This window comes from Carcharodon carcharias, chromosome 8 (genome assembly GCF_017639515.1).
Source record: "Carcharodon carcharias isolate sCarCar2 chromosome 8, sCarCar2.pri, whole genome shotgun sequence".
Taxonomy (NCBI): domain Eukaryota; kingdom Metazoa; phylum Chordata; class Chondrichthyes; order Lamniformes; family Lamnidae; genus Carcharodon; species Carcharodon carcharias.
This window is the reverse complement of record NC_054474.1, coordinates 152,240,479-152,258,808: the sequence shown is the minus strand read 5'-3', so window position 1 is coordinate 152,258,808 and position 18,330 is coordinate 152,240,479. Positions and strand designations below refer to the sequence as shown.

Here is an 18,330-nt window from a genome sequence, read left to right as displayed (position 1 = left end):
TTCAATGGCTTAACCATCACTGAATCCCCCACTATCAACATCCTGAGGGTTACCATTGACCAGAATCTGACCTGGACTAGCCATATAAATACTGTGGCTACAAGAACAGGTCAGAGGCTAGGAATCCTGCAATGAGTAACTCACCTCCTGACTCCCCACAGCCTGTCCATCATCTACAGGGCATAAGGAGTGTGATGGAATACTCCCCACTTTCCTGGATGAATGCAGCTCCCACAACACTCAAGAAGCTTGACACCGTCCAGGACAAAGCAGTCCATTTGATTGACACCACATCCACAAACATTCACTCCTTCTACCACCACCGCACAGTAGCAGCAGTGCGTACCATCTACAAGATGCACTGCAGGAATTCACCAAGGCTCCTTAGACAGCACCTTCCAAACCCACGACCACTACCACCCAGAAGGACAAGGGCAGCAAATAAATTGGAACATCACCACCTGGAAGTTCCCCTCCAAGTGACTCACCATCCTGACTTGGAAATATATCGCCATTCCTTCACTATCACTGAGTCAAAATCCTAGAACTCCCTTCCTAACAGCACTGTGGGTGTACCTACACCACATGGACTGCAGCGGTTCAAGGAGGCAGCTCACCACCACCTTCTCTAGGGATGGGCAATAAATGCTGGCCCAGCCAGCGAAGCCCACATCCCTTGAATGAATAAAACAAAATAATAATTCAAACTTAGATTAAGCCTTATTGACTTTCCACAGGGGCAGCGGTGACATTAGTTCTTCTCTCTGCTTACAGTGCAGGTCTATCTGTCACTTACTTTGGCTAACTTCTCTCAGTGAGCTCCAAGCTGCTCACAACCAGTTTGAAGCTGCGACTAACCCTCCCAACAAAAAGCACCCAGATAAATTGAAACCAGAGAATCTTCCTCAGCTCCAACCATCTTCATGACGACCTTGGGCTGTCCTCAAACTGACCTTTATGTTAATTATGCCTGATTTGCAATTTCCTTTTAGATCTGATGAAGTAAATGGGTTTTATAACCTTTCATGGTTTGTCAAATGCTTTGAAACCAATTTAACTGAACCTCCCAAAAAAAAATCCCTCATCATTGCCATTGCTCTTGCAAGCTTTGTAGACATCACATCTCCAGCTCTAAGTAAGATAATCTGCTGTTTTATAGCTCTATCTCATCTATTCTGTCTTTATGAAACAAACATGGATCACACTCAAACAGCGCTGTGGGTGTACCTACATCACATGGACTGCAGCGGTTCAAGAAGGCTGCTCACCACCACCTTCTCAAGAGCAGTTAGGGATGGGCAATAAATGCTGGCCTTTCCAGTGATGTCCACATCCCAAGAAAATATAAATAAAACCTATTCCCTCCAGGATAGCATTCACTATTCTTGTGAATATCTAGTTTGCGGGTAGAAATTTGCACTGAGCGGGCGGGCACGTGCCCATCTCGCTCGAGTGTAAAATGACGTGCGATGATGTCAGGGGAGCGCTCTGACGTCATCATGCACTCGCCCGATATTTCGGTGGGCACGCGCAGCAGTCGGCAGAGCGCCCGCCGACAATTAACAGGCCTATTAAGACCATTAAAGTAATAATTGACTGAACCATTTCACTGCCCGTCCAACCATACGGTCGGTGGGCAGGCGAGAAGGCCAAGCAGCCTTTGGATTTTTTAGGAAACCTCATCCACGGGCGGGATGAGGTTCCCAACTGCAGATAAAAATTAAATAAAAGTCTTTGAATTTCATTCATAACACATCCCTGCTCATGTGACACTCACATGAGGGGACATGTTTTTTTAACTGAGGTAAATGTTTTAATTTTTTTGTTTTTAAATCTTCAGCTCCCTGAACCAGCTCTGTGCCACCGGTAGCTTTCATTGCACACACTCGCATGCTCGCCCTCCTCCTGCCCCCTCCCAGACAGCGCTGCAGCGCGCTTTTCTCACTGGGCGGCCGTTAATTGGCCAGCCAGCGTGAGATCGATGTCGGGGCCCCTATCGCGGGCAGTGGTTGACTTTATGACTGCTCCCTGGGATGTGGACATCACTGTTTTTCTTTAATTTTGTATTACCCCAGATGTAGTCTTTAAACAAATTCTGAGGGAGATCATTGCACAATGCTTATCATAAATTGTATGGAATGCTGAATTTCAGCACTGTTGAACTAGGAGGGAAATTATGGCTGGTACGTTGGGTAAATACGAGAGGGAAAGGATTTGCAGGGCTGTGGGGACAGGGCAGGGGAGTGGAACTCACTAAATTGCTCTTGCAGAAAGTATGCACAGACCTGACAGACCAAATGGCCTCCTTCTGTGCTGTAACCATTCTGTGATTCTATGGAGGTGCTGGTGTTACCATGTGCCTGCTGCCCTTGTCTTTCCGGGTGGTAGAGGTGACAGATTTGGAAGATGCCGTTAAAGGAGCCTTGGTGAGTTACAGTAGTGCATCTTGTAGATGCCACTGTGTCTCCGTTTAGATAATTTGCTCCAACAGATCTGCTCCAGGCCCATGCCCCTTGTCTGAGAACTATTTCAAATACCCAGATTGAAGGAAGTCAGTCTGTGAGATCAGGGATCAACCTCAGGTTAGTCACACCTCCCCATTTCCCAAGCTTTCAGAGAGAGAAGTCAGAGGAAATTCCTGCAATTAATAGCTTCCTGCATTTTGGTCATTTTCAGAGTGAAATGAATGATGTCACCATTAATGGTTGTGTGTTAACCAGCCCGTAGATCCCCAACAGGAGCAATTAAATGAATCCTGTACACGTAAGGTACCTTAGATAATTAGCCACTAGCTGTTTGCAGAGGGGTGAAGTCGCAATCACAGGCTGTCATCACCAATTCTCCAGGGTAAAATACCCATTTTGCCAAATTTTTTTTTAATCAAAAGTTTTCCTAAAGCATTTGCAGTATCGTCACAACCAAGAAATGTGCTTTTGGAAATGTACAATCAGAAAGCCTGGAACGAAAAGGACAATTCATGAAGAATCACACTGAATCATTGGCAGCCCAAAGCTGTGTATCAGCTGTGGCTCCATTGGTCACACTCTCTACTTTTAAGTCAGAAGGTTGTGTGTTTAAGTCCCACTCTAGGAGCGAAGCCTAAAATTCAAGGCTAGCACACTCTTGTGCAGTACCTCCCTCATTTTTGGAGGTGCTATGTTTTGGATGAAGCTTTGAACTGAGGCCCTGACTCCTCTCTCAAGTGGACCTGAAAGAACCCATGGCGCTATTTCAAAGAAAAGCAAGCAAGTTATCCCCCATCTCCTGGCCAATATTTATCCTTCAATCAACACCACAAAAGCACATTATCACGTTGCTGCTTATGGGACCTTGCCATGAGTAAATTGACTGCATTTATAAAACACTTGAAGTGCTGAAATCTACAAGGCTACGGGCCAAGAGCTGGAAAGTGAGATTAGGCTGGATAGCTTTTTCGGCCACCACAGTCACGATGGGCTGAAAGGCCTCCTTCTGTGCTGTAAATTATCTATGTTTCCATCCGCTTCATATTCCAACTCAGCCTTTGTCTCCAGACTCTGAGGATAAAATTCCTTCTCTGGTAATTTCCTGCTCAAACCCACTTTTTCACTATAGTTGTCACCAGGAGCAATTTCCATCCTCGAGTCTCCACAGTTATCTCAGTCAGCTCTGTTCCAGGCAATACAAACATCAGGGCGGCAGCTCTCTCCTGTTTCCATCGCTTATGCTATTCCTCTGCACAGATTTGAAAATGTATTATAATTTAGCAACGACTGAGAATTGGCACCAAAAAGATGTCTCCATTATTCACGCTCATATGAGCTATAAAATGAATAGTTCACTTAATACACACTATTTCCCCATACTATAAAAAAGGATATTGAGAAAGTGTGGAAAAGATTTACAAGGGATGTTACCAGAATCAAGAGGAAAAATTGTGCAGGATTGGGGCCCTTTTTTCTGGAAAAGGGAAGATACAAAGGTGGCCTAAGAGAGGCCTTTAAAATTATGGAATAATTCAAAGGATAGATGTGGAGAAACAGTTTCCACAGGTGGGTGAGTCTGGAAAAAAGGAGGGATAAATATAAGATAACCACTCTGAAAGGAAAGCAAAACAAATTCATGAGGGGGAAAAAAAAATCAGATGAGTGAAAAACTTTATGGTAAGACCACCTAGTGGTTTACTAATTTCCTCATTGACTTTTTCGAAAACTGAGTGCCCTATTCATTCCTGAAGAAATGGAAAAGCCCTTTATTTATTTCTGTTTGTGAATTGCAGGAGGGAGAATGAAATGGTGTCTGCGTAACTTTAACTTATGATCATTCGAGGTGGCTGTGGGGAGTTTTGTCTTTATTGGACAGGAGAGAATCATAATGGAATGTTACTTAGAGGTACATCACATGCCTACCTGCACTCTCTCTGAAAAGATGTGTCAGGAAGATACAATAATGTTATTTGTGGTGTGTGTGTGTATATATATATATATATATATATATATATATAATATAGCTGGTCAGGACCCTTTGATATAACAAAAGATATGCTAGGTTTGAAATAGTAAGTAGGTAATTCACCAAAGCACTTTAGACAGCACCTTCCAAACCGACAACCACTACCATCGAGAAGGACAAGGGCAGCAGGCACATGGGAATACCACCACCTGGAAGTTCCCCTCCAAGCCATTCACCATCCCGACTTGGAAATATATCGCCGTTCCTTCACTGTCGCTGGGTCAAAATCCTGGGACTCCCCCCCACCCTGCTAACAGCTAACAATTTAAGAAGGCAGCTCACCACCACCTCCTCAAGGGCAACGAGGGATGGGCGATACATGCTGGCCCAGCCAGCGACGCCCACATCCCATGAATGAATTTTAAAAAAGGTAAACATGGGGGAAGTTTAGAATGTAAGGTGCAAAAGGACATTTGCGTTTTTAAATAAAGCAGACTAGATTGTTTTCAAAGGAAGGGGTGAAATGTGTCACCTAGCCAGGTGAAGTTCAGAAACAGTGGGTTCATTTTTCCCAAAGATTACTGGTAAAATTAGTACTGTGATCATTTTTTATGATCAGGGAGGTAAAGTCCAAGGACATAGTGAAAAAATGGGGAAAATATGTATAAAGGAGTGAAGTCTGTCTGTAAGGGTAGGCATTTTAAGGTCTAACAAGTGCGAAAAGCCTTCAGCATCTAAGCCTCAAGCTGCTGTCTACAAAGAACTAAAGTTAAGGGAACTCACTTTGAATTGGATTGTTCAGGGTATCATGTTTCTATGCCTGTTTTTTTTTAAATCTATGGACAGAATTTTCCAGCTGGTGTGCGGGGGAAGGCCCCACACGTCCACACGTATAATTACGCACAGTGATGTCGGGCGAGTGTCCCGTCACCACGCGCCATCGCGATATTTCACTGGGAGGGCGCACAATGATATCTGCTGCGCGCCTGCCATTAATTAATGGGCCACTTAAGGCCCTTGACACCAATCGACGCCAATTTTTTGTCGCCCGTGCAATCTTCAGGTTGGCACACAGGCGCAACGGGCAGATGGGTCGGAGACATTTGTATAAACATCATCCATGGGCGGGATAAGAGGGGTCAGTGAGGTCATGAGTGTGCTCTCTCAAGTATTGATTTATCAAAGTTATTGAAACTTGCCTGTGTGATCAGCAATATTTCAAAGCGCGTACCAGCTGCCTGGACTGAACCCTTAACCTTCAGGTCAGCACTCTGCAGTCAGGAATCTTTTTTGGGCTTGCAGCTTTCAGGAAGCCTTCCCATAGCCTGGGAATGGGAGCTGAACTCTCCACTGGAGGCACCTCCTCTGAGGAGGAATGGATGGCTAGAAGGGGGAGGAGGCCAGGAGTGCACATTCAGCCTCCAGGGGAGTCACCTTTGGGCAGGCACAGGGGGCTCAGGGCCAAGAGGTGGACCAAGGTGGAAGGGGCCGCAGAAGATGCCACTTTCCTGCTGTAAGAGTATAAAGATGGCGAAGCAGCTACCTCAATATGTCTGAGGTGCAGTGCAGAAGGAGACTCCATCTCTCAAGGGAGACAGTCAACTATATCTGTCAGGTGATTAGGCCTGAGATCTCCCCTAACTGTGGGTGGACACCCCATGCCAGTGGCTCTAAATGTCACAGCTGCCCTCAACTTCTATGCATCTGGCTCCTTCCATTGGTCGGTGGGTGATCCTTGAGGTGTCTCCCAATCAGCTGACCACACTTGTGTCAAGCAGATCACAGACGCTCTGTGCAGGCGTGCATTGACCTGCAACCACTACCGCTGGGACCAGGCCAACCAGACACACTGAGCCAGAGGCTTCGCGGCCATTGCTGGCTTCCCCTGTGACATACAATAGACTGTACACATGTGGCCATCAAGGTGCCAGCAGGTGAGCCTGGTGCCTTTGACAACAGGAAGGCTTCACTCCATGAACGTGTAGATAGTGTGTGATCATAGGATGCAGATTCTACAAGTCTGTGCAAGGTACCCAGGCAGCTCCCATGACACCTACATCCTCAGACACTCCCAGGTGCCGGGGCTCTTCGGTGCTCCAGCCCGGCTGGATGGTTGGCTGCTGGGTGACAAGGGCTATCCCCTCAGAAGGTGGCTCATGACGCCTCTCCGCCATCCAAGAACAGAAGCTGAGCAGCGGTACAGTAGGAACCACGTCTCCACAAGGGCTGTGGTGGAGAGAGCCATCGGTCTTCTCAAGATGTGCTTCAGATGCCTGGACCATTCAGGGGGAACACTGCAATACCCCCCAGATCGTGTGCCAGTGATAGTGGTTGCAGGCTGTGCTCTCCACAATCTTGCGCTCAAAAGGGGGGACGCAGTGGACGATGAAGATGTAGACGCAGTGGCTGCGGTTGCACACGATGAGTCCAGCAGTGAGTCCGAGGATGAGCACGTACAGGGAAATACTGAGGGGGTAGACACTGACCCGGGCATACTCCAGGGAGGCAGGGACACCCGGGAGGCTTTAATCCAACGAACCTTCAGCCAGCACAACACAGATGGATCACCAGGACAAGCCTGGGCTGCAGGCTCCATACTCAATACCTACGTGCCAAATCTGTCAGATTAGGAACAGTAACTAAGTGTCTTGTTAATAAAGCTGAATGTTCCACAAAGCACTCCTAACAATTTTGAAAGCCGTCCACTAGCAGAAGAGGCACCCTCAGCCATGATCACATGTCTGAAATTAATATCACAAGCAAAGAAACTTTAGCCAAAAAAATGACGATGGTGTTCCAATTCAAAGCAAATCATGAAGACCTCATCTCGGGCCAACACAAAAGCAGCAGTGAGAAACCCGTGATGTGCCTAAGGTGCCTTATGTTTATGTTTCTGGGTGCTACGTCTTGGTGTTGCCCCATCTGAGCCAGCCTGCTGACTCTGCTGTCCTGTTGGCCTTGATGACCTTGGCGGCCGTCCTCTGGCCCATGGAGCCTGTGCTGGCCCCGCCTGGGAGGGATCTGCCAGTGCTACAGCTGGCATCTCCCCAGTCGTCACTGCCACACCGGATGATACGGTCACTGGGGGAGGGGCAGAGGAGCTGCCACCCTCATCTGGAGCGCCCTGAGAGGAGCCCGCAGAGGCAACAGGCAGCTGCTGCACCAACATGAGATTGCTTCGGACCTCCATGCTCACCTTGGATGGCTGGGCACCGAGCTGGGAAACTTGGTGCCCATACCATCTCTTACATTGGCGCTGACCAGCTGAGATCAATGCCGATGTGAGGGCTTGCTGGTCAGAGCGAATCCCCAGGAAGCCCTGTTGGGTCTCCTGGAGGAGCCTCTCTACGATAGTTGCCATTCTCTCTATGGAGGACACATAGCGCTCGGACATATCGCTTATTGCTTCGGCGAACGTCCGCGTAGACTCCTCCATCACGGAGACCAAGCCAAACGTAGCCTCATGTATCTCCCCCAGATGCTCCCGCACACCCAGCTGCATTTCCTGCCCCTGCTGTGTTGCAGACAACTCCAGAGGCACATCATCAGGCACCGACTGAGCATGTGCCTGGTCTCCTGCAGTCCTCCAACTGCTGGCACTATGGGCACTTTCTGTCTCTACCAGCTTCTCCAGCGACTGTGAAGTGCCCTCACCACTGTTCCCCGGGACACTAGCCAATGTTCTAATTCCCACCGAGGTGCTAGTATCTGCGCTGGTGCCTGGCAGAGATGGTGTGACACTGGTGAGACTTCAGGGCCCTCCGGTGTGAGAGGGGGCCTCTGCTGCTCCTCCTCCTGGCCCTGCTGCACTGATGTTGAAAGGAAGAACAAGGACATTGGATCAGTTAACTTGGAGACAATGACAAAGGGCATCCCTGTCCCCTGGATTATTATGTGCTCAAGCCATATTGCAAAATTAAATCACTTAACAATCAGCACTGCTGTAGCTGTTGGGAGGACAATGCTGACCTGACTGCTGTGCAAACATACCTACCCATAGCACCCCAGCCTCACCCACACCAGTGGACCTAGGTGCATGGCGCCTCTCCAAATCCAGGGCCTCCTGCTCAAACCAGCTAAGAATGGCGTCTGCGCCTGGCTGCTGCCAGTCCTCACCTGCTCTGCCGTGTTATGTGCATTCTTCTCCTGAAAATGAGAGAAGAGCTTCCATTTGTACCTGGACTCTCTTCACGCACAGCCCACCCCAGCCAGAGTGGGACATATCAGGGCTCCAGAGCCTCCTCACCCCGCTGCTACCGATCACTCGCACAAAGATGCTGGGCCTATCCCCCCTCCCCAACCCCCACCCCTTTGGCCATATGCTGCCTACATCACATTAGGCACCATATGGTATATCCTTCCATAGCAAGGACGCGCAAGCACGTGGAGCGCAGAGGGTAGCAGATGGTTCATTGCCACGCCACCTTGAAGCTCCTCTCCCAGCATCTCATCACCATGACTTGGACATGTCCTGCAGTTCAAACACAGCGCCTAGGTGCAGCTCCTCCAGGTTGCCCCCAAACCAGTCATGTGGGTCTCAGTGTACCACATGCTGCAGATGCAAAACACATCTCTTCACCACCCTCTCAGGCTGACCTCGGCATGGGCAATATCTGCGGACCCACCCAGCAAAGGACAAATGCCATCAATGAGTCAATGCAGTCACTACACTCAAACTTGAGGGGTTGCAGCAGGGGGTAAGCCGACCTGCTGGGTTAAGTGACCAATGCCAACATGGTACTCGCCCTTCCAGAGCGCAACAAATCACTGAAGTGCTTGCGACACTGGATCCAGGTGCACCGCACCACGTCGCAGGAGCTCACCACCTCCGCCACCTCCTCCCAGGCACGTTTCATCATGTGGGGGGGGCCTCCTCCTCCTGTCCTGGGGACCCAGCACCTCCCACCGTGCTGCCGCCTCCTTGAGAACAGCAAGGCAGTCATCGGAAAAATGAATAGCACACTGGCCCCCTGCCCTACCATCCAGCCTGGCCTGCCCTAGTGTTCTACCCTCCGGCCTGACCCGCCCCAATGGCCTACTCTCCGGACTTGCGTCACCTCCATTGCCCCTCTGCAGAGCCCTTCACCCAGACATTGCGAGCAGCCTTTCCAAGGCTCCCAGGCCTTCCTTTATACAGGCCACCGGGTCGCCATTGGACCTGGCAGGATGAGCGCACCCGCTGCCGCCTGGACACTCTCACTATGCACGGGAGTCGTGAAGTATGCTGGGCGGGCCTTAATTGGCCTGCCCGCTCAAAATGGCGGCACGGACCTGATCGCAAGCGACGATCAGGTCTGTGTCCGCTCCTGCTCTGCCCCCTACTGCCATTCAGAAAACTCTACCCTATGTGTTTAACTGTTGCCTTAATGAAGGTGTAACTGGGAGTCAGATTAATTATAGGATTTAGAAGTTATTATAGTAGTACACATTTCTAGACATATGTATGTGCTTAAAACCATTTCTCTTATTAATAAATGTTTAATCTAGTTTTGTAAAAACCTACAAGCCTCGGCGGTGTAATTACTACTGAATTCAAAGCCCGCATCTCGAAACATACAACTTGCTAAAAACAGTTGTTGCAGTTGTCTCAACTGTCCCTCTGGGATTTGAACAACTCAGCATTTCCCATCAGCTGTGCCATAACATGAGTTAGGTTGCAGATCAGCCATGACCTCATTGAATGTCGGAGCAGGCTTGAATAGCTAAACTCCTGTTCCAATGGACCTCATATTGACTATAAATATTGCAGAAAGATGAAACTTCTTTGGAACCCTGTATGAGAATCATGTCCAACTCGAAACGTTGACTCTGTTTCTCTCTCCAGTGATGCTGCCAGACCCGCTGAGGTGGTTTTTTCTGTTTGCCTCAAGTGTGCAATATGACAATAATATTTACAGAGAGATTATCAAATTGAGAGCCCAGGAAGTCATGTGAAAGTGCCTCTGACACATAGTTCCATTATGATTTTCTTTCGTACGATAAAAGCAAAGCCTCCCCCTCCCCCTCTCCCCGAATGAACATAAGTAAAAGTTACGCAGACACCATTTCATTCTCCTTCCTGTACTTCACAAACGTACTGGTCAGAATATCATACAATACTGAGGTACCATAAAGCCAAGGAATGGTTGAGAAGGAAGGGCCCCTTGTGAATTATTCCTCCTATCGCCCAGTCAACAAGCAGAGTTAGAGCAAAGCCAGAGACCCAGACCAACACAACACCAGGACTGTCAGCTTAATCAGTGATTGCTATAAAAGCTGTGCACAATGTCTTTCATCAGTGTTGTTATTTCCCACCCAGGGACCTGAAGGAAAACCAGGAAAACCTGGGGAGAGGGGAAAACCTGGCAGAAAGGTTAGTGGGGCCTGCATTTTTTAAAATTGAATTATAAAGATACATCTACCATAAATACTCATGCAAAAGTCGAATTTTTGAGGCCAGATTTTTTTTTAAGCCAAAAGTCCTGGAGTTGTCTTTTACATGGTAATGTTTTCGAAAGGTTAACATTTCATGCTTTGGGCCCAGGTGAAATCCAGATGAGGCTTCCTTAATGGAATAAAATTTTTAAAAATCTAAAGAACACTAAAGAATTCATAATAATTATTTAATATTAAGTAATTTACTTACTGGTATTCATTTTCATTAGTAGTTATGAATAGAATGACGTTGAGTCATTATCACCTCCAGGATTATAATTTGGTTTTGAAAGTTGTGGGCTTCAATCTCTGAAACATGGCGGGCCGACTTCTACACAGGGGGTGGAGTTTTCCAGTCCCGCCCCCGAAGACCTTTTGCTGATCCAGCAAATTTTCCATCCCGCCCACGATGATTCCCGCAGCAGGTGGGACCAGAAAATTGCGGCCGGGGTACATGAAAAATTACGTTTTTTTTAGGCCCAAAATCGTTTACACGAGTATATATGGTATTTGTCAGCCCCTAGCTCCAGATCTGTCTACCTGTTTGCAAAATCAGCCTGCGGTTATCTACCTCTTCGTGCACTTATCTTTCATTGTATTCATCTACCTTTCCCTCAGAATTTGGTACACTTCCTCATTCAACCTTCTCCATTGATAATGTATTGTCCTGACATCCAAAAGTTACATGCAGTTAAGTGCCAAATAGACTCACAACCCGTTCATGTAAAAGCATTACAAGGGTGTAATCTCTTGAGCATCATTGAATTGCGTTGAAAGTAACACATTCCGATCTCATATCAAAATAATGTGAAACTTACAAGGATATGTAGTTTCCTCTGTGACCTTGGACAAGATCCATCAGCAAACTGTAAAACCATTCAGTCCCTAGACGCTAACAGCATTCTTCCCCACCAACTCCCCACCCCCCGCAACCCCCAGCCCAACAACAAGTGATATTTTTTGGCGAATGGATTTTGAGTACAAATTAATCATTCGCACATCACTAAAACGAAAGCTGAAAAATCGAGAGATGGATCAAATCAGCTGTGTGGGAAAATTGTTTTGTATTTTTATTTTCTTTTGAATAAAGTTATTTGCTGTGGCCAGGAGCAATGCAGAATGGAGGGGAGGCATCTCTCTCTGAAAGACAGCTTATATCCATCCAACAGTAGCCACAACCTCTCTCAGATCACTTCCACAACCCAGACACGTCATCCACTCTTACAATGACTGCTCCTCAGATAAGAAAAGCCCAGATGATTTTCTTTCTGCCCCACCCCCCCTCCATCTAAAGTCAAATTATTCAATAAATTCAAGGCACTTGTTTCTTGGACTGCCCTGTTATTTGCAATTTATACTCCCCTTTGCGCAATGTGCTGGAATCACTAAGACTTTGCCAGTGATTAAATCCTTGTTAACACTTTCATGTCTTATGCATTGTAGGGTAGCAAAGGTCACTTGGGACATCTGGGAGAGACTGGTCCCCCAGGAGAACAAGGGCCCGAGGGAACCCAGGGGCCCAAGGGATCTCGAGGAACACGAGGAGCTATGGTACTTACTTTGTAATTACAGTATCTTTCACTGAATTAAACACATGTCAATCTGTTATCACCTAAAAAAATGTAAAGTTACTTCTTAACTCATGAAAGCACTGACAAACTCTACAATATTTAACTGTGGGAATACAGGTAATCTTCTTCTATATTGTTACACTTGATTGCTGCACAAAAGATGTGTTATAGTCAGGGTTACACTATTTAAAAATGATTTTCTACTAGTAAAGGAGGCGTAAATAATGCACATTTAATCAAAAGCTATGGTGTGTAGACGTGACACCTCCTTAATTGCCTGTATGATATTATGCCAGTTATGGACACTTAAGGATGGGATTTTAAATGAAAATAGGAGTCTGTAAGTATACAATGTAATTGACAGCTTTGTACGGTGAACATTTTGTACATTAAATAGCACGCAGAGGCTTTGTACACCGAACAGCACTGTATGTGAAATTTGAACAGTGAGCAAGGTGTTGCACACAGAAGCTGTGTATACTGAACAGGACATTTCATATAAATGATCTGTACACTGAATATACAGAAGCTCTAGATATTGAGCAGCACAGCAGACAAAGGAGATAAACTATCGCATTACAGCATGAGAAACTGGAGCAGGCATACAACATGTGTTATTTCCCAGTACATTTCCAAAAAGAGAACATTATTAATGTGCTAATTTATATGTCTCAAAACTGATAGATTAAAATTGCACCCTATTGAGGACTTAATTCTATTTTTGGATAAAACACATTTGTGCAGGAAGTATGAGTGTATGTTTTGCCTTCCCCAGCCCGCCATATCTGTTGTTAGAAGTTCCATTGAACTTTGCACATTCAGATACACTAGGTCTTGATTGGTGCTGCAAAAGGGGAGCTCATAAACGTATTTAGCATATTTTCCAAAGAATGGATGAGTAAAATGATTAAAAATGTACAAACACATTGTTATCTCTGCTTGCTTCCTGATTTAGCTGTCTGATCAACTTATCTTCCCCTCTTTGTTAGGGCGCACCTGGTCGCATGGGAGCTCAGGGTGAACCAGGGATCGCAGGGTATGAGGTAAGAGCACTTTACGATACAGACTCCGCTTTACTCCACAGCACAACAGGTAACAACACAGGTATGAAAATGAAAGAGCTATGCATAGTTTTTTTTCGCTATTCATTCTTGGGTTATGGGTGTCGCTGGCAAGGCCACAATTTATTGCCTAGCCCTAATTGCCCTTCAGAAGGTAGGGTAGTGGTAGTGTAATAGACTAATCCTGGAGGAGACATGAGTTCAAATCCCATCATGGTGACTAATGGAATAAAATGCTACTGTCAGTAATAATGATCACAAAACTGCTGGACTGTTGTGTGTGAACGTCTGTCAGGGAAGGGAATCCTCCATCCTTAACCAGTCTGGCCTATAAGTGACTTCAGATCCACAACAGTGTAGTTGACTCTTAACTGCCCCCTGAAATGGCCCAGCCACCACTCAGTTTGCCTGAAATAAGGTGAATCTTTTTTTCTCAGCGGGTCCTTAGTCTGTGGAATTCTCTTCCACAGAGAGCAGTGGAGGCTGGGTCTTTGAACATATTCAAGGCTGAGTTAGATTTTCGATCAACAAGGAAGTCGAGGATTATGATGGGCAAACAGAAAAGTGAACTTGAGGTACAATCAGATCAGCCACGATTTAATCGAATGGTGGAGCAGGCTCAAGGGGCTGAATGGCCAACTCCTGCCCCTAGTTCTTGTGTGTTCTTACCAAATGCTACATTTAATGCTTCTTAGCCCATAACCTTCTACTACATCTGAGTTAACTGTGAGAAGACTGCAATGACTTCACCACCTTTTTGATTTGTTCTTGGGGTGTGGATGATGCTGGAATGGCCACATTTATTGCATGCAATCAGCTTAACAATTATTTTTACAACTGAGTAACTCCCCACTCCAACTCAGAGAGCACAAAGAGTCAACCACTCTGGAAGCATGTGTGGCCAGAACCAATAGGAGGTGACAGCTTCCCTTCCCTGAAGGAAAGGCTTTTTCTGGTGCCAGGCCAAAAATGATCAATTGTATTGAATTCATAAAATCATAGAATGGTTCCAGCACAGAAGTCCATGTCCATGCCATGTCTTTGTGAGTTGCAAGAGCAACTCACCTAGTTCCACACCTCTGCCTTTTCCCTGTAGCTCTGCAGATTTTTTCTCTTCAGCTAACAATCCAATTCCCTTTTGAAAGCCATAATTGAATGTGCCTCCGCCACACTCTCAGGCAGGTGCATCCAGTGCTTGCTGCAGGTAAACGTTTTCCCTCATCGTGTCTCTGCCGTTCACCTTAAAGCGCTGTCCTCGGGTTCTCGACACTTCCGCCAATGGGAGCAGTTTCTTCCTATCTACCCTGTCCAGATTCCCCCTCATGATCTTGAACACTTCTACCAAATCTCCTCTTAACCTTCTGTAAGGAGAACAGCACTCCAAACTGTCTGCATAATTAAAATTACTCATCCCTGGAACCCTACCTGTAAATATTTTCTGCTCTTTCTCTTATTTGATTCTACAACTTGCTGCAGTGGGGTTTGAACTTGTAACCTTCAGATTTCTGGTGCAGTGCCAAATGTCAGGCAACAATGACTGTTTGCCACAGATGCTCTCTGACCTGCTGTGCATTTCCAGCTTTTTCTGTTTATGTTTTCATATTTCCAGTAATCCCAGTTGGTTCTATTTTTTTTAACATAACCACAGCACAACTGTGTCTCGGAACAATGCTGTTAAACCAAAACTCCCTGAAGAAGAGTCATACGGACTTGAAATGTTAACTCTGTTTCTCTCTGCATAAATGCTGTCTGACCTGCTGAGTTTTTCCAGCATTTCTGCGTTTGCTTTAGTACTTCATTCAGTCAGCACTCTACACCATGCACTGTAGCTTCCTGCAGTGCAAAAGATTTAGATACGTAAAGTCTACAGCACAGAAAAAGGCCCTTTGGCCCACTTGTTGCCTGATATCACACGATAATGCAGTAGGTGAATTGCATGTGTTACCATTGAGGTTTGTAGCACAGAAGGAGGGCCTTTCGGCCCATGATGTCTGCACTGAATCTTCGCTAAAACAATCCAGGACTCGTCTCCACTGCCCCATTTCTCCAAATGTGTATCTACTCTTCCTTTTAAAAACAACTGAACGGTCTCTGACTCAACAACTCCCTCAGGCATGTTCTAAAGTGACGCTGGCAAGCATATCATTGGTTACGGCCTGTCAGAAGATCCCAGCGCGAATCTGTACCTACAGGGAAGTGGGGGAGGAACATTGAGCACAAAAGAGTGGCTGAAGTAGCAGTCAGACAGGCTCGTTAGTCCATCGGATGCTCCCTCCTCCTTCGTAGGATATTCTGCTGGCAACAACAACTTATTTTAAGATAGCGTCTTTGACATAATGAAACGCCCCAAGGTGCTTCATCGGAGCACTATAAAGCAAAATCTGACACTGAGCAACGTAAAGAGCTCATCAGCCAAATAACTGAAAGCCCGGTCAAAGAGGTGGATTTTAAGGGGCATCTTAAGGGTGGAATACAGGATAGAGGGGTAGAGAAGCAGTGAGGTTTATGGAGGTCGGTCAGCATCTGCGGAGAGAAACAGAGTTAACATTTCAGCTAACGGGTGACCTTTCATCAGAGCTGGGTCAGGAGAGTCCCTTGACCTGAAATGTTAACTCTGTTTCTTTCCACAGACGCTGGCTGACCTGAATTTTTCCAGCATTTTTTGTTTTTATTTCAGATTTCAGGCATCTACTGTATTTTGCTTTCATATCGGGATGTAGGGATTATGTTCCAGAGCTTGGAGCCCAGGCAGCCAAAAGCACGGTCACCAGTGGTAGAAGGATTAAAATGGGGGCTGCTGACGATGTCAGAATTAGAGGAACGCAGAGACCTCAGAAGGCGTGGGGCTGGAGGAGATTGCAGAAATAGGGAGGGGTGAGGTCGGTGAGGGACTTGAAAACAAAGATGAGAATTTTAAAATTAAGGCATTGCTCGACTAGGAGCCAGTGGAGGCCAGAGAGCACAGGGGATGATGGGAGAACAAGATTTGGTGCGAGTTAAGACATGGGCAACAGATTTTCGGATAACTTCCCTCAAGTTTAGGGAGGGTTGAATGTGGGAGACCAGGCAAGAGCATGTTGGAATAGACAAGCCTAGAGGTAACACAGTCATGAATGAGGGTTTCAGCAGCAGATGAGCAAAGACAGGAGTGAGTACAGTAAACTTATGAATGTGAGCTAGGCATAACAAAGGAATATTATCACCTGTGTGATGACCCATTTGCTTTGGGAAAAGCCTATATTGGAAAAGTCTGTATTTTCTTTTGTGTCCCTTTAATACCGAAGAGGGCTGGGGAGTATTCTGAAAGAGGGTTAATTGGTTTCCTGATTATGACATCATTAGGTTCTACGAGATGCCCATGTGACCTGAGGTTGCCGTGGGGATGAACAGCTAAGAAGCAAAGAGTAAATATAAAGCTAATTGCAGTGGTGTTGGGTTTTTCTGTCCATCTTTGTGGCTGACAGTTCAGAACCCACTGAGAATTTGTGTGAGAGAGAAACAAGTAAGGTTCTCTCTCAGTTTTCTGTTTGGCAGTTCTGAAATGGATCTGGGTATTGAAACAGGCCTCTGAGAATAGAGCAGAGACTGAGTTACTATGTGTGTTATACAGTTGGAAAAAGCAGAGAGATGAAGACAGGAAGGGCAACGAAGATTATGGATTGGACAAGACCCATTTCTGCTGTTTCAGTATTGCCACAGCCCACCAGACCATTTAAAGAGATTGTAAAAGGGCGTCTCTGAGGATTCTGTGGCATCAAGACTGTCATGCCTTGTGTGAGGGGGTTCATAGACATGCTTCTTGTTGGTGGTAACCATGTCCAAGGACATCGGATGGAGCACAGCTGCTGGTGAATGCAACTCAAGGCTGAAATAATTGAGTGAGAGGTGAGAGATCCTACATAGCGGAGGCTGAGTTGGAAGGACTGAGATTGCACAAGGTGCCACAAATGTGTGGGTAGTAATGCAAGTGCTTGTAAATGCTTGAGGCCTGTATTGACCACCTAAAGTGAAAGCTATCTCTTGGTTTGAAATATCCTTTGCCTGTTAATTAAGGTGTGAGTTATGTTGATTTTGGTTGGTTTGTTCGAGCGAAAGCTTTAAAAAGTGAAATGTTGTGCATCGGTTGTCTTTCTGTTCTCACCGTGGGGATTCCAGTCTTTTAAAAGTTACCCCTCTTCACGGGGATCAGTCATCTGACTGTTGCGACATTCGCTGCAGCATTATGTAGCCGCAACTACATTTACAGGAATAAATAGTAAAGTTATCTTGTTTTCACAGCATTGTCCCAAGACGGCTAGAGTAGGGCAGTGGCTGTGATCAAAAAAAAAGCTACAGATGCTGGATCAATAAAAATAAAAACAGACGAAAGCTGGAAATTCTGCAGTCAGCCAGGCAGTATCTGAGCAATCAATGGGTGGAACTTTCCGGCTCCATCAGTAGCGGACATCGTCACGGGTGGGACGGGAGGATTTGGAGAGCTGTTGGCTTTTAACAGCTTCTCCAAATTTTCCCGTCCCGCCCACAACGATGTCCGCCGGTACCGGGTCCAGAAAATCCCGCCCAATGCCTCCGCTCTTCTGGTGCGGGAATAGAAATTTGGCTTCAAAACTCAGCATGGCAAGTTGTAAACGCCAACCCGGTTAAATATACTTTGACCCATTTAAACCTGTCACCGTGTCACATGGCGGCATCCAAACAGCGGAGCGAGAAAATATTTCACCGATGCGTTAAGGCAAGAAAAGGCGTGAATTGTCAATGAAGTCCGACGTCAGAGAGTGACCAGAGTTAAAACAGAATAGACGGTTTGGCCGGGTAAATGAAGTGGGTTAAGTGCGAAGGCCCTTGAGAGGGTG

The 18,330-nt window shown here is 46.3% G+C and overlaps 1 protein-coding gene across 2 annotated transcripts in view; it reads left to right on the top strand.

The window, feature by feature from the left end:
- The window catches only part of col27a1b (collagen, type XXVII, alpha 1b), a 598,999-nt gene that overhangs the window by 492,190 nt on the left and 88,479 nt on the right, over window positions 1-18,330 (top strand). For both annotated transcript variants that reach the window (XM_041193458.1, XM_041193459.1), the window contains exons 38-40: window positions 10,730-10,783; window positions 12,289-12,396; window positions 13,406-13,459. In XM_041193458.1, the coding sequence (XP_041049392.1) occupies window positions 10,730-10,783; window positions 12,289-12,396; window positions 13,406-13,459 (216 nt within the window). The remainder of the gene's footprint in view (window positions 1-10,729; window positions 10,784-12,288; window positions 12,397-13,405; window positions 13,460-18,330) is intronic.